Source organism: Gopherus flavomarginatus, chromosome 6, assembly GCF_025201925.1.
Source record: "Gopherus flavomarginatus isolate rGopFla2 chromosome 6, rGopFla2.mat.asm, whole genome shotgun sequence".
In the NCBI taxonomy this organism is placed as follows: domain Eukaryota; kingdom Metazoa; phylum Chordata; order Testudines; family Testudinidae; genus Gopherus; species Gopherus flavomarginatus.
Genome location: NC_066622.1, coordinates 22,547,206 through 22,574,219, shown reverse-complemented (window position 1 = coordinate 22,574,219; position 27,014 = coordinate 22,547,206). Strand labels below are relative to the sequence as shown.

Here is a 27,014-nt window from a genome sequence, read left to right as displayed (position 1 = left end):
TCAGCAGAGGCTTCAGGGAGCACAAGCCAATTGTTTAAGGGTCAGTCAGAGAATTGCTGGTGGAGGGTCTTCAGGAGGGCACTGGGTCCAAGGGCAGTGGGCTTGTCGACCAGCTCAGGGAGAGCAGAGCATTCCATGCCTAAGGAGAAGTTGCACTGGTGGCTATTGGAGAAGCAGACACAGGCAGGCTGACATTGGGGAGATGGGAGCAGGGTGGGTGAGCAGTTACTCAGGGCCTTGAAGGCAAGGAAGTGGAGGGGTTTCGGGTCTTGTTTAAGAGGAGAAGCGAAGCCCCCGAGGGTGTGTGGATTCCCGGCCAGGGAGGCTGCGCCATCCACCATACCTCCCTGAACTGCAGGGGGATTGTACAGAGTGCTAAAATCCCGTCAGAAGCTCACATCCCATCCTGAGCAATGGCTGATGGGAGCCAGCACCAGCTAGGAGGTTGTGGGGTTTCAGACCCGGCTGCTGCTCTCTGAATCGGTCCTATGATCCAGTGCTGGCAGTTTTCAGAGTGCCCCTGAGCGAACGTTTGGAGCTGGGCATCCCCTGGAGGTTCCCACTGGAGGGACAGGTATATCCAGAGTGGAGTTATTGCCATGGCATTGGGATTATTGGCAGAGCTGAGCAGTTATTGCAAGTCCCCGACCCAGAGCCAGGTGTCTGTCTCCTGGTGGTCTGGAGAGAATCTACAGCATTGTAAGAAAAATATGACGTATCTGGGCTCTAAACCAGAGCCTAAATGAGCCCTCCGCCGTCACCAGGGAGCGAGATCTAGAGCATGGATCTCTGCAAGTCAGGACTCCTGGATTCTATCATTGCACAAGTCAGTTTCCTTCTCTACACCTCACTTTCCCCACCTGCAAAACAGAGATGATCAACCCTGCTGGTGGCGACCAGGATCAGGCTGTGCAATCACCTCCCAAGAGAGGTGATGGAGCTCTGGAAAGCAGGTGGGACAGTGCCCTAGGAAGTGTGCTGCAGGGCCCAAGCCTGCGCTGCCCTCAGGGAGATGGACCACATGGCAAGTTGGTCTGGTTCTTCTCAAGCAGTGCCGGTTCTCTGCTGATCTGGGGGTGCAGGGGTTTGTGGTGGTTAAGGATGTCTGTAAAGTGTTTCTGGGTGCTCCAGTGAGATGTGCAGTGGCAGTGGTGCTGGGAGTAGCTTTCCTCAGTGGAATGGCACCTCAGTCATTGCTATTCCTGCCTCTGGTTCCAGCCTCACTTGTTGGAATTAGCATCACTATGTCAGGTGAGAGCTGTGAAGGCTGCAGCTGGGGAATCGGCCGACCCCCCCTGTTCCCATCAGGGAGGCCAGGAGAAGCTGCTGCAGATCCCCGAACAAAGTGCCGTTTCTGTTCTTGGACTGGTATTCATTTCAAAACATGTTATTCTCTCTCCCCTATTTAAAACCAGTGCCACTAAGAGTAGCTGTCCCCAGGCACGAGTCCCCAACCGGGCCCTGCAAGGCTGGCCTGGGGATTGCATCAGGCTATTGTTGCCGAAGCGAGGTCCTTCGGGAATGCCGAGCTGTTGTTCTGCCCAGACCCATTTATTTTTGCTCTCCGCCCGCTCTCCTGTGCTTTGCACACAGGCCTGGGGGATCCCCAGAGAGCAGCCTGAGTGTTGAAACTGAATGCTGTGAAAAGTTCACTTTTGCATTAGTGCAACCCCCGCCCGCTTCCCCCTTGAGCTGCTGCAGAAGACTGGCAAGATGAGGCTCTGGCTCAGCTGCCAGCTGCCGTTCCTCTGAGCTCCCAGCTTGCTCAGCTATAAATCCAGCTTCGGGTGCAGCTCTGAGCCATCCATTGCGCATGCCACCCTCCTTTCTGGGACTGGGTTGATGCCGTATCTACTGAGTGGATGTTGCCACCAATAAGTGGAGCCTCCCACTAGTGTTGCAGCTCTCCATGGGGTCTGCACATGGCTGCTGAGCCAGGCAGAGCTGGTGAACACTCTGTTAAGCCCTTCTTGGCTGGTAGTGGCTTTATGCAAACCCCACAACTGAATGCTCTGCTTCTCCTTTGCAAGGGCTGCACTGGATTTCTAGGTCAGACCTGCCGGGAGAACCGGAGTTGGCTCTGTTGTTTATTTGTAGGGCCTCATGGGCCAGCTGGGCTTTCTGCAGCTTAGAATTCATGAGGAACGTTAAAGGGATGAACTGGAGGCAGGATTTTCCTTCTGGAATATCAGGGCTCTGTTCTCGGCAAGCTGTGGAGTTTCACTCGGGCTGTCACAGATGGGTTAGTGTTGGGCCCACAAGTTGTAGCATGCTCAACTCTCCACCCTCGTGGGTTATGGTACTTATTTTAGACTTGATTCTTGCTTGGGGTTCAGCAAGATTGCCCAGGGCTGAAATAGGGGGCCTGGAAGTCAGGAGGGAGGTGCACTGGCAGAGCTGTGTGGGGCCCAAGACTGGAATAGCCACGGGGGCTGTGGGTCAGGAGGGAGATGCACTGGCAGGGCAGTGAGGGTGGGGGTAACTTTGCCTGGCTGCCTGGACTGCTGTGTGCCTGGCTCCGGCCGGTGTTTAGTCTCAGTTTCCCTTCTCCGTTTTGTAAATAGACCTGCAGCCTTCAGTGCAGAGCTGCTTCCTTCCCGGGGCCTACGGGCTGGCCTGGGGCTCACTTGTCCTTTGCTGACTGTAGTTGCCTAGGCCCAGCTGGAATGCGCCATGGGAAGCCCTGCATTAGCAGGCAGGTTGTGAGTAGGGCTCGGGGGCTCAGTGCGAGCTGGTTTGTCGTCTGTTCCCTTCCAGGCTGCTAGCCTGAGTTGACTGGGTCCAGCAGTGTCTGTGGGAGAGACAACACGTGGACCTGGCTCTGCCCTAGAGAGAGGGTTGCACAGGAGTGAGAACAGGTTCCCGGCAGGCTCAAGTGTGAGGAGGGTGGCAGTGTAGCATGTGACAGAGCTGAGTGTAGTGTGGCAGTGACGGCATGCTGGATAACATGGCCTGGTACCGCTGAGCAGTGCCCCCTCCGGCAGAGTGAGGGGTGTCATTGATGGGCTCTAAAACCGGTCTCCTCTTTTTCTTGGTTGGACGGGTTGTGGACAGGGGTTGGGGGTGTAGGAGGAAAGCGGGTGAGGGGGAAGCTTGTCCCTCTTGAAAAATTTGCTGCAGAATTCGCCCCTTGCCACAGAAATGTGTTCCAGAAACTCAGCTTTCCTAACCCTCAGTGATTGTTCAAAATCTTTCCAAATGTGAACTTAGGGAAACTGATGCAGTGATAGCTGAAACAGTAGCTCTGAGAAGGGTAGCCCGAGAAAGGGCACCTCAGTGTGTTAACTCTGAAACCTAATGATGAAAATGAAGATATCAAAGCCTACTTCACTGCTGATCATTTTACCAGAAACATGCAGCTAACAAGCTCATCCCACAACTCCAACCTGCCTCCCACAGTCTCCCTGCCGGCCCAACAGTCTGTAACATAGTTGGGCTTTATGTTTGTGCAACTGTATCCTACTGCTCATTAAAAATGGCAGATGTTGGGGCAGTGGGAAATGGATTCAACATTGGACAGAGTGACATGAAGACATTGACATTGTCCCGTTTCTGTGTTAGCCCAAAGGTGCCGCAGAATTCCCAGCCTGGTGCACTGGGCTGCAGTAGAAACCAGGGGGCCATGCTGCAGAAGGTAGGTCCTGCGTGCTGCTGAGTATGCAGAGCCTTGGTCAAAGCAGCTATGAATTCCTGCACTCACAAAGGGCAGGATCCTGCCCTTCCAGCTGTGTACCATCTCTCATGGTATTTTCCTGGCCCATCGGTTTGGGTGTTTTCTCAGTAGGGTCTGGAGTATCTCAGTGCGGGTGATGACCAGCATTCCCAGGTCGGGGGGTTACTGTGCCCTGTCTCATTAGTTCATGGCCTACTGTTTGTTCCTCCTGCAGGACTGCCCACAGATTCTGCCCTCCACCCAGATCTACATCCCTGTGGGCGTGGTGAAGCCCATCACTCTGACAGCCAAGAACCTGCCACAGCCACAGTCTGGCCAGCGCAACTACGAATGCATCTTCCACATCCCCGGCAGCGCCACCCGTGTCACAGCTCTGCGCTTCAACAGCACCAGCATCCAGTGCCAGAACACCTCGGTGAGTCCACGGCTCCCGCCCTGCCGGACCTGGGCTGCTCTTCCATCGCAGGGTATGTGCGAACATCATTCCTGCCTGCAGAGTGTCTGGGACGCCTCCTCTGGCACTTCTCCAGGCAGAACGTGTTTCGCTTCCAGGTCATTCCTCTCCGCTTGCCCCACAAACTCCACAGATTAAAGGTCACCCCATGCCTCGCTTGTTCCCTGGCTGGTTTTTGTCTCTTTCATGCTTGATCGGCAGGTGGAAAATGTAGGTTCATGGTGCCCTTTGGGCCTTGGGAGAAATTCTCTAGCTCCTCCCGCTCTGTGTCCCTCCCCTCCAGTCTCTGTCTTTTCCTTTCCCTGTCTCTTTCCCCTCCCAGCTGCAAGGAGAGATTGCTTGGTGGAATTGTTCCATGCAGAATCAACACCCCTCCCTCCTCTGCTGTGGAGCCAAACCGACCCCAGGGGGGACCCTCCCATGCTTTATGAGCATTTCTAAGGGAATTTGCTTATGAAAGCCAAAGAAAGTAGCCTGGGCTGGAGTTGGAAACTCTGCTCCCGCTTCCCTCCTTCCCTGTTTGCACTTGGTTTCCCCTTACACCGAATGATCCCACTTTACAAGTGGAATTGAGTTAATTCCTTATTGCATGCAGCATTGCACTCGCTCACACGCGCTCACACAAGTCCAGTCACACTTTCCCAGCCTGTTTGGTTGCTGTCCATCAACCCTGGGCCTCCACACACAGCTCTTCCGATGACTGTCAACCCTGCCCTGCAGCCCCCGCTTCTACTCCAGTCCTGAGCTCTTACCCACACCTCTACCAACGCCCCTCACTCCTGCCCTCCAGCCCCTCTGTGTTTCCATTCCTGAGCTCTCTCTCAGCGCTCTGCCAATGCCCCTCAATGCTGAACCTCTTCCCCTGCTATTCCAGCTCCTCTTCTCCAGCTCAGACGATGCATTTCAGACCCATCTCCTACTCTTCTGCCAGTGCACCCTCTGTCTAGACCTCCAGCAGTCCCAGTGTCCCCCCCAAACGCCTCTGCTGATGCACCGCCTCTTGGCTGGCTCGCTCTGCCCTTGGATGGGATGAGGAGTAGAGTGGCTTTCACAGCCAGGCCATGTGGTCCCTCTGGGAAGCTGTGTGTGCGGAGAGCGCTGATGCTGCGAACAGGCAGATCTAAAGTATCAATCCTCCATTCACCTCTAAGGAATGCTGCTTCTACAGTTCCTCTGCTGACTTGCTAGGCTCTGTACTGACCTTTCCTCGTCTGCATGGAAGGGGCCCCTCCTCTCGCTTGCTCATTTAATCCTTTCAAAATTTGTTTGCACCATGAAACTTGTTTGCAGCCCTACGTGAGCCGTGCTCCCTGCTCTCTCATCTTTCAGCTGCACAAGTGACGTTTAGAAGCTATTGAAAAGCTGCTGTTTGCTTGAGACAGCCTTTCCTTCCTCTCCTCCCCCTCGCAGGTCTCATTGGGGGGTGTTAGGCTGGGCCTGGAGAACATCACAATGTCTCTGTCTCTCTCTCTCTCTCTCCACACTTTTGAGTTCGGGTTTGGGGAAAGGGAGCTCAGCAGAGGGGATTCTTTGCCCATGATGTATATAGTGTGTCTGGGGGAGAGGAGATGCTCTCCACCCAGATGGATCTGCTACTTAAACTATCAGCTCTGTTCTGCCCCAGCTGGTTGACAGCAGGGCAGCTGTGCCCTTCTCTGGATGGGCCTGGGCTGGTGGGCAGCGAGGCAGCTACGCCTTTGCTGCTGACTCACCCTGGGACCTGACCCAGTGGTATAAAATGTCTGCACCATTTTCTGGTAGAGAGGTGACTGGAGGCTGGTACCGAGGGGTCTGCAGGGAGACTCCTAGGAAGAAACTGTTCATGGGAGAAAACTCAAGCTAAGATCTACATTATGTTGTCGTATAAGTCAACGGGAAAGGGGAGGGGGCACTTACCCAGTGTATGTGTGCTGGGCTGAGGCCAGGCTTGGAGCAGAGCCTGCTCACAGCTGTGAAATGGCACGAAGTCACACACAGAGTTGTATGAGTTCAGGTGAGAGGCAGGTGTGGGGTGGGAGGAAGCAACAAGGGGCAGCTGAACTTGTAAGATGCCATGGTCTTGTTTTTGTGTGTGTGTGTGTGGGTGTGAGAGAGAGAGATCCCTCCACACAGACATGGCTGTGAATGTGAGCTACTAATGGGCTCTAGAGAGAGTATGTTTCAGATTCTCAAAGGGTCACTGACTCCTTCACATCACCGTTTCTGTCCTGGGGAGCTCTCCCAAATTCCACCCTGTCCTCCACCTGTCTGCCACTGAGCCCTAAATGCTGCACACGCTTAGCAAGCCTTAAATCCCACCTCAGACAGCCAGCAAGCCTTGACTCCTGCCCTCCGTTCCCCATGGTGAGCCCTAAGTCCCGCACCCATCTCAGCCATTTCCCTCCTGGCAGCTTGGCAAAGGTTCTGGGTCCAGGGAGGGCTGGGGAGCGCTCTCCGGGGGAGGCTGAGGTGCTTGAACTGTATCTGGGAGATGAGAGGAAGCCAATGCAGAGCTGAAGCAACCTGGTCAGGCTCCACTTTGCCCTGCCCTCTGTGGGGCCAGTGCAGGGTTATCCTCCACCAGGGCTTTGCCCTGTAGAGATAGGGAAGGGACATCAGGTCCCATCTTATCCATCCCCTTGACCTCATACTGGTGGGCTCAGTCTGTTTTCCAGGACTCCGTGTAGCCCAGTTTTAAATGTCTGAAGAAAAACTGAATGAAGAAGTCCTTGTGCTGTGTGTGTGTGTCTGTGTGAGAGAGAGAGAGCTCAGATCGCTCCCCCAGCTAGGAACGCCCGAGCTGGACTCTCATTCCTGCACCGTGGATAGCTCTGCTGCTCCGTCTCTATAAGAGTCTTGTAAGAGATTCTTTGGAGGTCAGCGGAATGGCCATTTTCCCAGCAGGAGGCCAATTACACAAAATACCTGCTCAGCCATCTGGGGGCCGTTACTGCAACACACGGGCTGTTGTACGAGGCCTAATCGCATCCCAACTGCCAGTGCTCGCAAGCCTTGAAATGGGGTTGATTAGGAGGCTGGGGGATTCTGCAGCCTGGCCGCGCAAGTGCTTTGGAGGAGCCATTCGTCAGCTGTGGAGGAGGGAGGAATGGGGTTTCCTAGTCACTGCAGGACAGCGAGGCTGCACGGAGTCTGAGCCCAGCGCAGAGACACGTTACCAGTATGCCAGCCACATCCATTGGCGAGTAGCCACCCAGCGCACCCGTGGGATGGCTCTTTGGGGAAAGGCAGTGCAGATACAGCTGGTGCATGAGGAAAAGTCATATAGTTCCTGATTCTGCAATTGCTTATTCACCGGCTTGACTTTACTAATGCAAGTAGTCCTGTTAAGGTCAGTAGGGTTACTTGCATGAGTAAAGCTACTCACTTGCCTGAATGTTGGTGGGATCAGGACCCACATCACAGAATCACAGAATCCAGCATTTCCTTTGCTGATCTGCCCATTACCCGGCGTCCTGGGGGTGTTTCCCAAGAACAGCCAAGCAGAGCTGGGTCCTTGCCCTTGTGCTCCCCGGGAGATCAGAGCAGCTTTGTGTTCGCACCCTCCCTCAGCGCTTCAGTACCTGCCAGAGGTCTGGTGGTGTTTGCTCTCACCAGAGTGGAAAAGAAGGAAGCCGGGCAGAAAATGTGAGAGAAGCACAGAGGTGGTGGGCTTCGGTGATCTCCCAGCCTTAAGGTGGGTATTCACCCATGAGCATTTATTGAGGAGCCACCCTGTCGCCATCTCCTTCCCTCCCCAGTTTATTCTATGCCTCTGCTCTCAATCCCACCTCCCTGCCCCTAGCCTCCCTCCTGCCAGGTCAGTCCAGCCCTCCGGTCATGGGCTCCCGCCTCCCGGGAAATTAACTCTTTTGACTTGTTCTTTCCCTCCTCCCCTGGAGACGCAGAATCAATTCACTTGGGTCCAATCCGATGAGGTGCTGAGTGGATCCTCGATCCTGCTGGCTTCAGTGGGAGTTAAGAGGGCTAAATCTTCTCTTAAACAGTCTCTGTTTTTGTAGCGTATGGGTTGGCTTAGCTCACTCTGAAGCGCTCTGGGATGCGGGGTACTGATGGGCACGATATAAAAATAAATGGCATGGTTGAATGGTAGCGGGAATGCTGGCTTAATGGGTCTTGAAGGTTGTATCTGTTACACAGTCAGTGGGAGAAGCCTGTGTCTATAGAAATGCAAAGCCTCGGAGAGATGCTACCATGACTGGGGGCGAGTAGGTGGCTTTTTGGGGATGGGGAGGGGAATTACTGACACTCTGTGCTGATTTCTTCCCATTCCACTACTGCCTGCGAACAGGGACGATGGGAAATGCTAGGGGCAAAAGGGAACTTCTGTATTTTCAGAGCAGTTCTGTACATTCTCGCAACGGTGCATTAACTGCACTGTGCCTGGAGCTTTTATTTAAAGGAACATGAAGGCTCTTTAGTTTAGGCACCAGCCAGCAGGTTTTGTTTGAAACACAAATGTATTTTAGAGTCATAGAGTCATGGACTTTAAGGTCAGAAAGGACCAATATGATCGTCTAGTCTGACCTCCTGCACAACGCAGGGCACAGAATCTCACCCACGCACTCCCGCAACAAACCCCTAACCTACGTCTGAGCCATTGAAGTCCTCAAATCATGGTTTAAAGACTTCAAGATGCAAAGAATCTTCCAGCAAGTGACCTGTGCCCCATGCTGCAGAGGAAGGCGAAAACCCCCAAGGGCCTCTGCCAATCTGCCCTGGAGGAAAATTCCTTCTCGACCCCAAATATGGCGATCAGCTAAACCCTGAGCATGTGGGCAAGACTCACCAGCCAGACACCCAGGAAAGAATTCTCTATAGTAACTCAGATCCCATCCTATCTAACATCCCATCACAAGCCATTGAGCATATTTACCGCTAATAGTCAAAGACCAATTAATTGCCAAAATTAGGCTATCCCATCATACCATCCCCTCCATAAACTTATTATGCTTAGTCTTGAAGCCAGATATGTCTTTTGCCCCCACTGCTCTCCTTGGAAGGCAATTCCAGAACTTACAACACTTAACTCTAGAATCAGCCACTCTTATTAATTATTTGTGTTACAGTGGGGCTATTGTGCTAGGTACTGTACAGACACCTGCTAAGAGGTAGTCCCTGCTCCGAAAGAACTGAAAGGCGGAACAGAGAAGAAACGACATGAGCACAGAGAGTGTGCAGGGACTTGCACAAGATCACAAAGCAGCTTAGTGGCAGATAGGGGACAGAGAACCCAGGTTTCCTGTGTCCCAGTCCAATCCTTTATCCATTGGACAGCACTGCATCTCCTGCTTGAGTCTACAACTCCATAATTAAAAATTGCAAAGAGGTTGCCATTTGGCTAGTATGAAAACACAGGTTTGGCCTAGAAATGATCAAATGTGCCCTGGCAGCAAAGCAAAATGTCTGTGTACAGGGTGTAGAACATTGGTCAAGTTGTCCTTGAGTTACAAATCATTGAGATTTTGGGGCTGGTCAGTTGCAACTCCATGGTGTTAAGATATGAATCAGAATTCCTTTGTAAATCCAATTTTCATTCCCCTTCTAACTCTGCACAAGAGAAATCTTTCTCAAATGTCAGGACCTGTCTTTACTTTCAGGGTACACTCAGTGCCTGTTTAATATTTGTAGGCAATGAGCCAGCCCGTTCTTTAGAGTGGGTGCTTAAAATTCACACTTCTTTGTAATTTTACTCTTCTATCCTTTTTCGGTCCATCTGGCTTGATAATAACACTTCACACTTTCCATGCAGTTAAGTATAATTAATGGTGACCTGTAGTAGGGGGTGGAGGAGGGATAGAGTTCCTACCCTGGGTTGTTTCTTTGTGATGGATAAGGAAGGCTGGATACGATTCCTGTTTTTGTTTGTTTGTTTAAATTTGACTCGTTTACAATGTTAGAAAGTTATCTTGTCTAGCCAGAAGACACTCTAGTGACTGGAGAACTAGTGAAATGCTGAAATCACCAGAGACTGAAAGTTGTGTAATTGAGCCCTCTGATTCAGGAAGGTCCTTAAACATATACTTAATTCCCATGACTTTTCTGGGACCTACACATGGGGTTAAGTGCTTTTCTGATTAGGGATGCTTTTCTGAAAGGTGCCAGGGAGGCTGAATGGCAAAGACATTTTTAATTGAGAGATGCTCTGTCTTGTGCTTAATTTTAGTAACATTTATCTGGAGGGGGAGGGATAGCTCAGTGGTTTGAGCATTAGCCTGCTAGACCCAGGGTTGTGAGTTCAGTCCTTGACAGGGCTACTTAGGGATCTGGGGCAAAATCAGTACTTGGTCCTGCTAGTGAAGGCAGGGGGCTGGACTCAATGACCCTTCAGGGTCCCTTCCAGTTCTAGGAGATAGGTATATCTCCATATATTTTATCTAACTCCAATGACCAGTTAACATTTTGAAGAAAAGACATCTTTGTTAAAGATTCAACACTCCAGCCAATAAGTTATGAAACCTGACAATATGCATTCTCTGAGACATCTAGCACACCCTCCAGTAAAACCAAGGGGCACCAGACATGACATTCCTGATATTTGTATGGGTAAAAAGCAAGCAGACTAACCCCCTGCTCTTGAGCTTTCTGTATACATCATAAAGAAACAAAAACAGGGCACAAGATCGATTAAAAAAAAAGGTTATTTGCATGTCAACTTTGAGTATAGTGCTTTGGTTAATTAAAATCTTTAAAGAGACAAAAACTTCAGCCTTATTATTAGGCATAGTGATGCACTGAAACTGAAGCATGTATCCTTCGTGCAGTTTAAAACTCCTTAACATGTAAAAGTGTGGAGGTGAACACTCGCCTCAATCTTGCAAACCTACCTGTGAGTAAAGCTACTTGTGCAGGCAAAGTGTTCGCAGGCTCGATGCTATAGTGGAATAAATTGCCTAGGGAGGTTGTGGAATCTCTATCTCTGGAGATATTTAAGAGTAGGTTAGATAAATGTCTTTTAGGGATGGTCTAGATAGTATTTGGTCCTGCCATGAGGGCAGGGGACTGGACTCGATGACCTCTCGAGGTCCCTTCCAGTCCTAGAGTCTATGAGTCTATGAGTGCGAAATGGAAGGTTGATAAATATTTGCATATCCTCACAGTTGATACAGTCTCTTAAATGTGTGCAGTTAAACCATCCCGTTCTCCCAAGCCCTTACCTCTGCCCCCTATTGCCCACCTGCCAGCCGGGTAACAGAGTCAGTGTCACTTGTCCAGCGGCTGCAAACAGTAAACAGCCACACATTGTTTTTCATAATCTGAGGCATTGCTAGTAACAAAGGTAAGAGTTGTTTTTAATTATATGGGGCCAGATTTCTGGTGTAGCTGATATGGGTTAAAGGAGTTACACCAGGAATGGATTTGGCCCACCTGTTTTCTCCTGAGAATGTTCCTTTCCAAGGTGAAATGTCAGTCACTGAGGCCCTAGAAACTTTCTGTCCATTTACATTGTAAAATAAGAATACACGCCGGCTCTCCTTTCTGCTCAGACTTGGGTTTGTAGTCTGGGCACTTTGAGGGGAAATGTAGCGCTAAGCTATTTCCCGTTCCCTTTAACAAAAGCCACGCTTGGTGGTGTGCAGCTGTGTCAACTGTGGAAAGCCCTTTCCAGTCATTCTCTTTCAATTCCCCCCTCACTCACAGCCAAAGAGTCACTCTCCTTCATGCATCTTATCTCTGGCTTCCAGCCGTGGGCTCTTTGAATTCCGTCCCTTCCAGCATGGTGTTCCTGGTGTGGAGAGGCATCTGCCAGTGTAACTACCTCTTTGGAAAATGAACAGCGAGTTCCCCCCTTTCCTTTTTATCCCGGTGGCAAAGTGGCCTGTGATTGGAAAACGCTCTTCCCATGTCCCAGCACCACCCAGCGCAGTGAGGGGAGCCAGGCTGAAACTTACTGGATTTGTTCGTTAGAAACTGGAACAGGTACACAAAAGGGCTACTAGGGTGATCCGAGGAATGGAAAACCTGTCTTATGAAAGGAGACTCAAAGAGCTTGGCTTGTTTAGCCTAACCCAAAGAAGGCTGAGGGGAGATATGATTGCTCTCTGCAAATATAGCAGAGGAATAAATACCAGGGCAGGAGAGGAATTATTTAAGATCAGTACCAATGTGGACACAAGAACAAATGGATATAAACTGGCCATCAGGAAGTTTAGACTTGAAATTACACGACGGTTTCTAACCATCAGAGGAGCAAAGTTCTGGAACAGCCTTCCAAGGGGAGCAGTAGGGGCAAAAGACATATCTGGCTTCAAGACTAAGCTTGATAAGCTTGTGAAGGGGATGGTATAATGAGATTGGTCTTTGACTATTAGCGGTAAATATGCCCAATGGCTTGTGATGGGATGTTAGATGGGATGGGATCTGAGTTACTACAGAGAATTCTTTCCTGGGTGTCTGGCTGGTGAGTCTTGCCCACATGCTCAGGGTGTAGCTGATTGCCATATATGGGGTTGGGAAGGAATTTTCCTCCAGGGCAGATTGGCAGAGGCCTTGGCGGTTTTTCACCTTCCTCTGCAGTGTGGGGCACGGGTCACTTGCTGGAAGATTCTCTGCATCTTGAAGTCCTTAAGCCATGATTTGAGGACTTCAATGGCTCAGACACAGGTTTGATACAGGAGTGGGTGGGTGAAATTCTGTAGCCTGCGTTGTGCAGGAGGTCAGACCAGATGATCATAGTGGTCCCTTCTGACCTTAAAGTCTATGATTCTATGAATTCTTGGAGAGTTTCTCTGAAATTAAGAGGGATCCAGAATGTAAATATTTTTGGTGAGCTGATTGGTTTGTATTATACCTATGCACAGCTCTAGCACTCAAATTACTTGCAAACCCTAAGTAAGCCTCCCAGCACTTGGGAGGTAGGCAGTATTGTCCCCATGTATGGGTGGGTAAACTGAGGCACAGAGATTATGGGATTTGTCCAAGGCTGCAGAGCGAGCCACTAGCAGAACCAGAAATAGTCTTGACTCCAAACACTAGCAACACTTCCTCTCATGTTGAACGAGATGCCAGGCTACTTACAGTGCCATGATGTTGCAAGTACTGGGGGCTGGGTAGATGAGTGGGTGGGATCCTGCATCATTTCCATGGCTAATACTAAGCCAGATGTCAGAAGACCTCAAGTGGATTTGAGCAAACATTTGGCTTGTGCTTTGATCGAACCTAATTCCGAGGGTCTCCAGATTATTGTTGATGATATTCTGGGCCCTGTTCATACTGCACTCAGGTTTCTCGACCGGGTGAATCTGAGGGAAGGAACTTGAATAAGATGCCGGGAGAGGAGAATGGTAAAAGAGAAAGAGGTGTTGTAAAATCAGAGCCCAAGCATTACTGCCAAGGTTCATGGTGTTTGTGATGGTATTTTACTGGGCCTGGAGTATATTTATAGGGGAACACAAATCATACATACATGCTCTGTGATGAGTGCTGCACACCTGCAGTGTATGTGTCTCTAATTAACCAGCCATGAAGAGTGAAATAGGATTGGATCCTACAGCCCCAGAAATGTTGGAAAAAAACAGGCGCGCGCTCTGAGCAGCGCCTACATTTATCTTTCCTGCAGCAGTGTTTAAAAGGAAAAGGGAGTATCAGGAGAGTTTGATAGGATCCAATTAAATTCCAGCAGATAAAATAATGATGAATTGCAGTTGAGCCCCAGCGAGACACGACGTACATTACAGCCGTCCCCATAGCGCGAGGAAGAAGTTGAGGTCATCAACTACAGAAAAATAGGACACAGCTGCAATTGTACCGTTCCTACAGAAATGCAGTCAAGGGGCGCACACACATGAGAGTGAGGAGAGAGCGTGTGAGATTCTGTGTGCGTGTGTGTATGAGAGGGAGGTCTGTGTGTGTGCATTGAGCTTATGGAAGGCAGATGTACTGTGCCAATAAAATGTACAGTTCTGGGAGAAAAGCTGAGTGGCCCAGCTCCCTTCCTGTAAGTGCTGCTCTGAAGGTCATGCATCACATGCCTCTGCGGAGCCTGGACAGGCTCCTGCATTCTTGCTTGGGTGGGGGCTTGTTGGTTTTGGTTTGTATGAATGGGGGCAAATGGAATTTGGAGGAGCAGCTCAGAGCAGATGTCTAAAGCGATTCTTGTGCATAGATTTCCTGTGTGTCCCTGTTGGATGCTGGGAAACTGAATTCTCAGGGATTCCTCTTCAAAGGCCCCACTTTGCCAACAAATCTTTCTCCCCAAAGACGACAGATTCCAGCTCCCCTTGGGGCCCATCAACCCCAGTCCAGGATCAGCCAGAGGAACAGAGATGGGGCACATTGAGGCTGGGAGTCAGAGGGGAAGAGTAGGTGTAATGACTTGTCACTGCTGTTTGGGGCTGGATTCACACACTTGTGCTAGAGGTGAAAGGTCATATCCCTGTCCCAGTACTCTGGACCGTACAGACCCACAGGTGCTTGTGACTGAGAGAAATGGGTTAGGATGGTACGAGATGATATAGCTATCAGGACTGAGATGAAATTAACCGAAGGAAATTGTAGCCTGACAATCAGCAAAGTCAGTGAGATAGGATTAGGATGAGTCTTGAGAGAGATGGTGGGAGCCCTCTCGCTTGAGTGGTTTCTAGCTGGACCGGATACCCTGCAGGGAGCAATCAGGTGCAAGCTGAAGAGGAGTGGGCAGGCTGGGGCATTCCTAGCGAGGCTCCACTGTAGTTACCCCATGCTCTGTCTTCCAGGGAGGCTGTTCTGTTCTGATACACCAAACGTGAGATCAAGGGATTGGGACCAGGGAACTCCTGACTCTGCTGCTGAGTCACTGTGTGACATTGGGCACGCCCCTTCCCCTCCTTTCTCAGCTGTGAAATGGGGATAATGCTGACCTACCTCCCGGGTATCAAGCGCACCATACACATGCTGAGTATTATTGTTCTGCCAGCCTGGCTGGAGCAGGGAGAGAGTTTGTGTGTGTGTCTGTCTGATACGTATCTCCTTAGTCCTGTGTCCCATGATGATGCATGTGCTGAAAGTGGCATGATGTCAGAGAAATGCTCATGGGGTGGGGAGGTGGGGGTATAGTTTGCTACTCAGGCTGCAGTTCCTATTTTTGTCCCCAGGCTGCAAATTTCTCTACTTTATGGCTCCCTGTGCAATGTGCCTGTGCTGCTTGTGTCCTCAAAGGACTGTCTGATTAAACAAGGGGTCCTTAAGCTTTTTCACAGGGAAAGCATAGCTTCATAAGAAGAGTGTCTGCTAGGCACATCCCCACCATTTGCCATTGCCCAAACCCTTATGTCGTTCCTATTCCCCACCATCACAGAACAGCCCGTTGGCAACTGTAACCATTGATTAACTGGGCACTTAATCCTAGCAAAGTGTTTAATGGGTATTTAATTTCTTTTAATGCAGTTTAATAGCTAGCAACCAGCAGGAGCCTGCACCATGTGACTAGCTGGCTCTCTGTGGCTGTGGTTTGGGAATCTTTGGGTTAAGTGACATGTAATAACTCACTGAACGATCTGGCCTGCCCTTCTGCATCCGTTATTCACTTAGCTCAGCAGAGGGAACCCAGGTTAAAGGGAAACTGGAGGCAGAATGGCACCCAGGAACACCACAGTCCCAGGCTTGGCACTGACACTGATCTGGACCAAGTCACTTCCCCTATCTACACTTCATTTTCTCATCTGAAAAAGGAAGACGATAAGAATGCACTTACCTGCCTCCCAGGGTGGGGCTGAGGGGAAGCTGGGGGAGTAAACCAGTTACTTTGTGTAGTCTTTTAAAGTGTAGAGTCTTACCGCTATGGACGTGTGAGTGTCCTTGTTATTAAATAACATCTTTACATTGAAATACAAACACTGTTTGGGATTCCAGAACGTGCACAGAACCCATCTGTGTAGCCTTCAACAACAGTTGGAAATCAGCCACTTTTTTCCTTAACTGCCAAGTCCCGAGGTCAGGAATCTGTTTTCCTTGTAACAGTCACGACCAGTAAATCGGGGTATGGAATGCAGCAGCTTCCTTGCTCTGCCGTAGGTGTTAGTGATGCCATCAACTATTGTAGGAGAAAACAGCTCGGCGCCCCGATCTTCAACACTGGGGAATAAAAAGCCATTCAGCTTATCTTTTGGGAGATTGAGGAAGTCCACCTGGCTCTCCCCATGGGCATCTGCCATCTGATTCAGATGTTGCATTAATTAAAAAAAAAAAAATGTTTCCATTTACCTTTAACAGCAGTGAACCTCCTATCAAATGCCTCTAAACCTATGGCCTGATTCTCCCCTGCCTATTACCTCATGTCCTTTACATATGCAATACCTGATCAAAATGGGTGTGTTGTACATTCACTTTGCACAGGCCTAAGTGATGGTGCAAGGCAATGGAGAACAAGGCCCTATTCTAACTAGAGGATTTTCTCTGGTGCCTGGCACCATAGTATCGAAACATCTGTCACAACAGTATCTGTTCAGACCTGTTGGATTCCTAGAGCTCTGCTGACATTGGCACTGACCCTGGTGCACAAACATGGAAGTAATTTACACACAAAGGTAAAGAGCAATCCCTGAGAACATGGTTGTGGGGGGTTGTTTTTTGACATGGAGGGGAACCCTAGAATCATGGATACCAGACCCACAGCTGGCTTGCGAGCTCACGTCCAGCCCGTTTAGGGTGACCAGATGTCCTGATTTTATAGGGACAGTCCCGATATTTGAGGCTTTTTCTTATATAGAAGCCTATTACCCCCCACCCTCATCCTGATTTTTCACACTTGCTGTCTGGTCACCCTGAGCTCGTTGCCCTGATTAAATTGCTAATGTAGGTCAACTCCAAAGAGGGCAGACCCTGGAAGAAATGAGAAGGGATTTTCCAGCTCCTAAGATGGGTAAGGGTGTAAAAAGAAAAAGCTAGGTGTAAGCAGGAGGGAGGTTTTGGCTGTGTTTGTGTAACACTAGCCTGTGGTGTCAGACTCCTGGCCTGGGAGAAGATTTGCTGGCCGCTTTCCTCACCACTTTTCCTACACACCCACTTTCCCTGGCTTCCCCTGCTTGGTTTCAGGATACGTGTTAGGCTCCCTTCCTATGTGTAACATTCAAGGAGATGCTCACGGCAGTTCTGGAAAGACCAAAAGGCTGGCTTGGCCTCCCTCCGGTTGAGTCATGGAGAGACGGGCAACTGCCAAGTTGGCCCAAGAGAAGCTGAGCCCAAAGGAAAGAGTACTTGTTTTCCCATGAGGCTCCCTGGAGTGGCTGAAAGAGATGAGAGCTCATGTAAGAACATCTTGGACAACAGGGTTTAATAATTCACAGCCCTCTGTAACCCTCCCTGCAGCGAGAGCTGCTGGGTTCCCCAGCTAAGTGACCATCGAAACAACCAGCTGGGGCTGCCAGCTCATATCTTCCCACTTGCAGGAATAGTTAAGGTCCGTTTCTGAACAGAGCAGGGTGTTTCCTGTGCTGTGCACTGCTGGCTGCCCTGCTGAGGGTGGCCAGGCCTAATGCCATAAGTGGAACATAGCAGGGGTGCCGTGAAATCGAGGAGAGGTGTCCTCACACCTGCTGTAGCACTTTGTTGTCAGAGTCTCTGGATTCTGGCCCGCTCAGCATTCGCTTGCTAAGTGAGCTTTGTGCTTCAGGAAGGGACCTGAAGCTGTGTGCTCTGTGATCTCTGTGTTTGGGAGGTGGGACGGTCTGGAGAGAAGTGCAGGGAACTCGGAGTCAGTCTCTTGGCTTACATGGTCCCTGGCTCTGGGATTGGGAAGAAACACCCACTCCTGGACCCCAGACGAGGATCCTGGCAGTGGTGACTCGTGGACCTCAGCTGGTGCTGTGGATTGCATTCCATGCAGTTTGCTGCGTGTGTCTTTAAGACAAGACCTTAATAACCCAGGTGCTGTCTGCTGTGGGGGACATTAATGATTCCACAGCACTTTTCACTGAGCGCTAGACTAAAAGGTTGAGGTGTGTGCCAGGGGCTGCCCCTCTCCATTCCAGAAAGGGCTGCGTTTCAGCGATGCTGGCAGGGCACTATGGTGTACTTCAAGTTGTACTGCGTGTCATGAGCTGTCTTCCTGTCCACACGCTAGGATGGTTGGGAGGGGAATCCAAGCCTCTGCCACTCTGGCTCCCTGGGCTGTTTCAAGCTCCTGGAGCCTGGATGGAGTCCAGCCACTTCCCCAAACTTGGAAGGTCTGCACCCTGAGAGAGTGTCTAGAGACCCCATGTGGCAGCCCTCTCTGAATGTTGGAGCTCTCTGTCCAGCCTCTCTGGGTGCTATGTTGACACTTCAGATTCCTGGTTTACTCAAACACACCCTGTCCCAGAACTCCACCCCAAAGGTGTGAAGCATCTGGTTTCCAGTTTCAGCTCCAGGGGCACACTGCAGTTGAGAAGCAGCCACTACACATACACTTGTTCAGTCTAACTGCCTGATGCTCTTCCATCCTTAATCATGTCAAGCGCAGGAGAGTGCAGATCGTACAAAACAATGCACAGCTGAACCCGCAAGGCCCTCACTTCCTATCTTACCCTTCCTTGTGAGCTTTTGGGGTTCCATCTCGGAGCAGGCAGGATGTCCCATTTTCACGCAGGCTCTTACGTGGTGAATGGCCTCTCCCTTATGGACTGGAGAAAATAGCCTCCAAACAGGCCAGCCTCTGCCTTTTTAAAACCTTTAGCCCCCCTGCATCAGGACAGCTTCTTACACGAGCAGAAACCCCTTCAGGTGCCTGCTGCCAAGGGGACTTCCCCACCTCCTAAACCAGTTCTTCTGGGCAGGGACCAATCTTCTGTCTACTGTGAATAGATTTCAAAGAACTGGGTACTTAGCTAGCCTCTGTTGTTCTTTGATTGCCACCAGCCTTTGGACCCTCATCCCAGCTTGGAGGCAAACAGGTCAGGGACAAGACAAAAGGTGGCTCATTCAGAATGGAGTTTGCCTGACACTGACACATAGGGCTCATAATCACATAGAATTCATTGACTGTACAGACAGATTCCCGATTCATCACACTATGTGATAGAAATTAGAGATGGGTTTGATGTGAATACTCCTGACCTTCCAAAGGACTCGAAAGCTGAACCTCAAGCCAACCGTTCTGGTCTACATGAAGGGCTGAACTGAAGCCCTGGCTCCAAACCTCTTGTAGGGCTGGAGGTGTTTGTAATTCAAATCTGAGTTGCATGGCTTTAGCTCATCTCAGTAACGAAGATAATACATGACTGAAGTGAACTTCAGAACCAGGGCAGAACTGTCACCATTGGCCATGATCATTCATTCATTTGGCAGAGTGAGGGCTGGCAGTGTGTGCAGCTCGGAGACCGTTCCTGCCATTTCTTCCCATTTCACCTTGTGCTTTGCTCTGCTCAGACAGCGCCGGCCTTTCAGTGCACCCTCTTTGCCCGGGCCATGTGTCGTCGCTCCAGGAGTCTGAGCTGAGTGGGGAGGCTTATTCTTCCAGAGGCAGATACGCAGTCTGTTGGGTCTGTCCCCTCCCAGCCTCCCACATGTGCCTGTTGCTGTCTCCAGGGCTGGCGCATGAAGGGTTAATCATCTCTCTTATCCCCTCACCCTCACCCCCACCCAGGAGGAACTCATTTCCAAAAGGAGTTGGGGCAGAGAGATGCAAATAAGTGTTTTGGACAGCTGCAGGCTGGATGCCTCCCCGAGATGCCAGGGCCCCAAATGAGACATGTCAGAGTACAAATTGAAAATGCCAATTTCACTTAGGCTGCCATGCTGCTCGTCACAGCTAAATCCTGCTCTGTTGCCCCTCCCCCAACTCCCGCTTCCCGAGGCTGCCGATTGATGGTCTCCACTCGTTCATGTAGTTTGTCCCTCTTAGAGGGTCCTTCAGGCTCTGCCCACCTGTTGAGGTGGAGGTAGGACAGAAGGGAGGATACACCTGCAAAGTTCTCAATTCCTACCCCCTTCTGCTCTGTCATCTTGGGACCAGTGGGGAAGGAGCTCAGTGTGCCACGATGTGCCAAGGAGAGTTGCATGGGAGACCGTCAAGGAGCACCTCATGTAGTGCTGGTGCTGGCTGAGCTGTGCGGGAGCCGTGAATCACTAGGGTGTTGATGGTGGCAGTGCTATTCCACTGAAGTTTTCAGCTGAGCTGGAAAATAGAGCTCTTGGTGGTTTATGATAATGAATAGCCCAGTGGTGATTTCAATTGGATATGTCATTCTTCTTCACTTCCTGTCATAAACTGCCTTGCACCACTGAGCAAGCAGCAGCTGCATTCCACCCTGGAGGTGGCTGCATTTCACTAGTCGGGGTATGTGTATGTGCCATGCATGGATTATAACCTATGGTGCGGCCTGGGTGTGGGATATCCAAGGCTGGTGGGGCATGTTGTGCAATGAGGTCGGAATGACCCCAAGTACTGCTGCATGTGTCACCTCCTGCTGCTGCCTTGGCTTTGGAGCAGAGTTGTTTTGCTCCATCTCCTGGGACATCCTTTTGGCTCTTGCTCAGCAACGCACTACAGCCTTTTGGGAGCCTGGGGATGAGGCGAATGGCCCCAGTAAAGCAGAGCCCTGTATATGACTCAGTAGTGGGGCTGGCGCGTCTCCTGCCCTGAGTCGCCATGTGGGAAGGAGGGAAGGGGTGGGCCAGCAGGGCTTTCTGGCTTTGTGGGGCAGCTGGTTTCCACTGTGGTGCTCCCTCTTGGCCAATCACCAGAGGAGCACTGAGGGTGCTTCTCAGCCCGCCAGCTGGGTTAAAGATGAGGCATTTCAGTAACCACAGTGCAGAGGTTCAGAGGAAGGAAAGGCCCCCATCTCTTCTGGGTGCACCAGTAACGGGGCAGGGGCCTTGGTGTAATCTGGTCTCTGGTCCAGGCAGAGAGACATCATGGGGAGTAGCCATTCCTCCTGCCTACCCCCATTAATGTAGGGCACGGAGCCCAGATGTCCCTCTGATTTTACACTGATCAGGGATCAAACACTGGCACTGAGATCATCCTGTGCTACCATCACTGAACTACCAGGCATGCTTTTCCCTGGGCAGGCCTCCTGCGGGGGCCAGCACAGCCCAGGTAACAGTTACTGGCCTGCCCACATGTGCTCTTGGTCCCATCCAGAAAGGCCAAGGAATTTCCCCCCTTGCTAGCTAGTGGGGGGCTGCTGTGGTAGCTGTCACTAGCCCGAGGTCCTATAGGCAGCTTATCCAGGGTGTGCACTGACACAGAATAGGGCAGTCTGATGTGAGCACGAAAAATGTCCCCTTGCCATATTTCTCCCCATATGTTCCATTCTGAGTCCTAACCCCCTTGACTGTGCTCGGGTGTGTAGACAGGCTACTAGTATCTTATTCCCTTAGCACCTTCCCTCCCGGAAAGTTCCCAAAGTGCACCTGGACAGACAGGCGTACATGCAGCACCACTGAAATGCAGCCACCTCTGGGAGGAAGGGCAATGGCCAACCGGTGCACAACAACATTGCACTGGGGAACTAATGGCTAAGGACTGCAGGGTGAAATCCATCTCTGATAGGAGGTGCTCCAGGGTCTTTAGTGTCCATGGAAGGGCAGGCGGGATGCAGGATTTCCAGGTCTCCTGGAAGTTCCACTGCTCAGTAAGCAGCACAGGAACCGGTCCGTTTACCATTGAAGAGTACAAGCTTACACATCTGTAGAAAGGCAGATAGTGCCCAAATCAGGCCCTCCAGCTGTTGTGTGACTCCGTGGTGCCTGGCCCTGAAGGCTGGCATGAGTCCCAATAACTCCTCTACTCTGGCAGACTCCCCAGTATACCCAGCCCTAAAGGGGGCGTGACTCCTGTCTGCACGGAGCCAGGTTTGGTCTGTCCCCGCTGGACTCATGCTGCTGCCACCCAAGCTTGCAGTTCAGCCCCCTGCTGCTGCTTCACACAGATGGGGCAGGATCCTAGTGGCTGGAGCACAGGATTGGTACTCAGGACTCCTGGGTTTTATTCCCAACTCTACCACCAACTCACTGTATGAACTCAGGTGACTCACCTCCTCCTGCCTCTCTCTCGCGCTCTGCCTCAGTTCCCCATTTGTTGCGAGCTCGGCTATTCTTCCATGAAAAGTTCCATATCTAATATAACGTGGTGATTAATTTAGCTCAGGCAAGGGGGTGCAGAGGTGTTACTGGCTCCCTGGCAGGAGAAAGCCTCTCCCCCTAGTACTGGTATCTGTTTAGTCCCATCTGAGGGCTGCAAGGGGGAATGAATCACTTCAGTTTCCTCTGAGCCAAGTACGGAACTGGTGTTGAAGGAAGGGATGGACCAGGGGGCAATGCTGCCACTTACCCTGCTACCGCCATCATCATGCCCAGTCTGTGAAGCTGGGCAGCAGAGTAACTGGCAGGGGTTGGGGGTGGGGTCTGAGCCAAAGAGCGCCAACACGGCCATGTATGTGGCTCTCAACAAACTCCAGCAACCCATGAATCATTCATTTAATCTCTCCTGACATGCCTGTCATTTTCTCCAGAGAGGAGCGGAGACTCTCTCGCCAGAGTAGGTCGTTAGCTGTCAGGGAAGGTTCCGAGTGCCTTTCTGTCTCCCTATCGATTAATCCTCCGCCTGCGTGCAGGGGCTGTGTAGGGACTGCTGATGGGGCTGCCAGGAGTTTGGCTCTGGTTAGAAGCAAGGTAGACAGTGTTGGTGGGGAGGAGGCCCAGGGGCAGGAGGAGCAGTTTGCTGCAGCTCTAATCTCTGCTTTCTTTGTCTTTGAACTGCCCCCTGCTTACCGCCCCAGAGCTTGAGTGTGGCTTGAGTTCCTTTGGCTTTGCAATCCAGGCATGGGCGGGTGGGGAGTGGAGTTGTGCTTCACTGAAGGTAGAATCCAGCACCATTTGTACTCCACAGAGGGGAGAAAGACAGCTCCAATCTCTGCCAAGGTGTGGGCAGCTCAATCGTTCCATTTAAACAGACCAGCAGGGGAATACACTCCTTACTGTGGCCACAGACTGAGCCTGTGTATCATGAGGACTGAAGGATAATTAATCGAAGTAGTTTCCCCCCATGTTGTTCCCAGAACGGCCCCGTTTCTGGGCTGCAGGTGCCGGTGCTGCTCTGGTGAAGACTATCTCACAGGTTTGTTTTGTGAGCAAGTGTTGAAGCTGCAGATAGCAGGGTCCATCCCGACTCTTCCCAAAGAGAGAGATGTCGTCTCTCTGGTGCTCCCGGGTTTGCCTTTCCCTAGTCCCTAATGCATGCTTGCCTGCCTCACCGAGATGGTTTTGAGTCCGGACTGTGATGGGTTGTTAGAGCAGCAAGAGGCCCAGGCCTGCAATAGGGAGGGGGGACTGCAAGTTAGGAGCGAAGGGTGTCAGCAGAGGCGGGAGGATCAGGAGATCTGAATGGCAGTGGGTACTGAGAGGTAGCCTGGTGGAACATTGGCAGAGCGGTAGGGGGGTTGGGACTGGAATAACGATGGGTGTCTCTGCTTAGGACTGAGGTACGTTGGCAGAGCCACAGGGAACGGGAAGTTGCCCAGTCGGTGCTGTGATGAGAATGTATCAAATTCTCCCAGATCTGTGACGCTGTTCATTAGCCTCTCCTCCCCTCATCGCTGTGCTTCAGCGCTGCACCTGTGAGATGGGGCTGGTAGTCCTGGCCTTCAGCTCCTTCCACAGCAGCAAGGGGAGGTGTATGGTAGTGTCCAAAGCCCCCTGAGAGAGAAGAGGCTGCGGTAGGGCACAGTGCCATTGAAAGCAGCTGCCCTCCTCCATCCCTGGGGCAAGGGTGGGGCATGCCGGGGTAGCTGACTAATGGCTGTGCTGCTCCTCAGCAGGGAGGTGCTAGAGAAAAGCAGTTAGTAGGGAATGGGTCTCATTGTGTGCCCACGTCAAGCAAACCCAGTACAGCATGGCCCCGCCGGAATCGGCTCTGGCTGCAAGGTGCCTATGAGCTCAGTGTCCCCAGGTGGCTCTCATGCTCCCCCACCTCCTGTCCACTCATTCCCACAGGATCCTCAGAAATCCTGCCCCAGGACCCCCTTAGCAAGTAGCAAAGCCCCCCAGTGTCGCCCCAGCCCCCCTTCTAGCTGCTGGGGGCACATGTGTGCTGGGGGGTTTCTGTTTATTGCTCCCCGGCAGGCACAGTTTCTGGCTGGCTGTGGGATCTCTTTGATTAATGGGGCTTGTTGCCAGTTTGAAACCCGTGGTTTGTATGACATTTCTTTCTTTGCTGGTCGAGGCCTTTGGGCATGAGCACTCTCTGCCTGTCCCTCAGCTGCCAGTCTCTGTGGCACAAAGGCACCTGCAGTGCCAGACCCATCCCTGATGGCCAGGATCATCTGAGCCAAGTCTCTTTCCTTCTCCGTGCTCCCACTAGGGAATAGTGCATTAGCGGGGAGATTCCTGGGCCTCTCTTCATCCGTCAGGACACGTCTGGCTTCCCTCCCCCCACTGACGAAGGGTCTCTGCTTTCTTGTGTCTCCTCTTGCAGTATTTCTATGAAGGGAATGACATCAGCGACCTGCCCGTGAACCTGTCCGTGGTGTGGAATGGAAACTTTGTCATCGACAACCCCCAGAACATCCAGGGTAAGCAGGGGACATGATCTGTCTGCACAGCCCGCTCGCAAGCCTCCCAGCCATCAGCCTCTAGCTGGGGCTTGATTAGAGCCGGCGCCCTAGAGAGAAAGCCCTTCATACCCATTCCCAGCCCCCTGAGCCAGCCAGTCCCTTAAGCAAGATGTGCCTGTTCCAGAAGCATGTCCTCTGCGAAGCACTGCACTCCAGGCCATCTGGTCAGCGCAGATCCCGAGGTGTTAGCCGTTCTCAGACATTTGGCTGGCCCGTGCTAAATACGCTGGTGGGTCTCTGCCCGGGTCCTTATGGGTAGGTGGGCAGGTGCCCTCCTCATAAAAAACAGCAATGCATGGATGACCTGACACCCCTCTGCCTTCCCTTGCAGCTCATCTGTACAAGTGCTCGGCCCTGCGTGAAAGCTGTGGCCTCTGCCTCAAGGCAGATCCGCGCTTCGAGTGTGGCTGGTGTGTGACGGAGAAGAGATGCACCCTGCGGCAGCACTGCCCGGCCTACGAGAACAGCTGGATGCACGCCAGCAATGGCAACAGCCGCTGTACAGACCCCAAGATCATCAAGGTATGTCTGAGAGGGGGGGAAGACGGGCCTGTGTGTGTGCACACGTGCTGAATGCAGTGCTGGAGAATACACTGCAGGGGGCAGTTCAGCACTGGACATGGCTGTGGTGGACTAGCGTATTGAGTGCCATTGGTGTGCACGTGCCTGTACAGATCATTAAGGAGCCCAGCTTCCTCTTCTGAAGAGTTTTGAGTCTAAAGGAGATGGGTAGCGTACAGGAGCATGGCTGAGCAGGGAGAGAGAGATACAGAGCTAGCAGCTCTCGGGCAGGGAAGATCTTCCAGGGAGCTGTTGTTGAGACAGCGTTTCTCAGCGTTTGGAGAGGGAGACTGCGAGGCAGAGGGCGGATGTACCGGTGCAAGGGGTGTCTCGAGAAATGGGGTAGAGTGTGAGAAGGAGGCAGAGGGAGTGTCAAGGAGACTAGAGCTGGCAGAGTTCAGGGCTAGGGACATGGGAAGGGTGGCACAGAGGCAGAGTCCCTCTCTCTCCTAGTTAGTTATATACACTTTCATATCTATTGTATCTCTCTCCTGCTTGGCCCCAATGAGAACGTTCCCCTGGCTCCCTGCCTGCTCTGGTGATGCTTGCCCGTGACCATGCGGAATTCCCAGCAACACTAGTTGCTCTCCTGACTGGGATCTCCCCGGCTCTCTCATGTCACTCTACCCTCATTTGTTCTGACACATTAAGCCTGAATTCCCTGTCTCACCTGTTGCTGCTGATCTCTTGACACTCATGGGGCACATGCCTTCCCATGCGATGGGGGTGGGGAGGTCACATCTTTCTATACAGAGAGGGAGGTGCAGTTTAGTGGATTAACGCAAGGGGCTGGGAGCCAGGACTCCGTGATTCTGTTCCTGGCTCTGGCACTGACTTGTGTGTGATCCTAGGCAAAGTCACACCCTGGCTCTGTGCCTCAGTTCCCCTGCTGTGTAAAATAGTAATAATGATTCCACATAATTAGTTAGTTCTTTGAGCTCCTCAGATGGCAGGCTCTTAGGCCTGGGCTGCACCTGAAACGGAGGTTGACATAGCAGTGTGGCTCCAGGGTGTGAAAAAGCCGCTGAGCGATGCTGTCCTTACCCCCGAGGGTACAACCCTAAAGCCGAGGCAGAGAAAGCTGGGTCAGTGAACGAATGCTCCTGTTGATGTAGCTACTGTTGCTTGGGGAGGTGGTGTTCCTGCAGTGATGGAAAACCCCTTTCCGTCGGTGCAGGCGGTACTACATCCCAGCATGCTGCTGGCATGTAGCTATGCCACTATGGTCCAATTAGTGTAAACATGGCCTTGGTATCGTGGGTTGCTTGTTTATTATTCCCTCTCCACGGTTTTGCAGACTAATAGCCTCTCTCTCGGTGCTTTCACGCCCAGAGGCTCCAACCTTCCTCACATATTCCTAGGTTTCCTTGGATCCTGGTATGGAATCCCAGGCAAGCCATGGGTCTGGGTTCTTTCCCCCCTCTTCCCTGCCCCCTGGGCAGTGGTAGTTCATCATCTCTGGTCTGTGACAGCTTTTATGACCTTCAGTTAATAAGATAGTGTATATTAATGTTAACATGTCTGTTGGGCCAGGCTCCAAGTGCATTAGGAGGGATTGGTGGGTAATTCTATTTGATGTGTTCTATTTACCCACGGATTCCAGGCCAGGCAGGCCTTGACGGTGTTAATTACCGGAGTCTCAGCACAGTATCTAATCTATTTGGGTTTCAGTGTCCTATCAGATGAAGGCTGGAAATGAGAGTCGTGCCTCTCCTGTTCCCCAAAGTCGCTCAGCTCGGGCTGGTTATTGGCACTGAGGTGACTATTGCACTGGCCCTGCTGAGAAGTGTAATTCCATTGCAGGCACATGTCTGCCATT

At 51.6% G+C, this 27,014-nt stretch overlaps 1 protein-coding gene across 6 annotated transcripts in view; it reads left to right on the top strand.

Annotated features, from left to right (window-relative positions):
- Positions 1-27,014, top strand: part of PLXNA1 (plexin A1) — a 409,775-nt gene that overhangs the window by 296,012 nt on the left and 86,749 nt on the right. For all 6 annotated transcript variants that reach the window (XM_050958495.1, XM_050958499.1, XM_050958500.1 and 3 more), the window contains 3 exons: positions 3,888-4,088; positions 24,496-24,592; positions 24,966-25,156. In XM_050958495.1, coding sequence (XP_050814452.1) covers positions 3,888-4,088; positions 24,496-24,592; positions 24,966-25,156 — 489 coding nt within the window. The remainder of the gene's footprint in view (positions 1-3,887; positions 4,089-24,495; positions 24,593-24,965; positions 25,157-27,014) is intronic.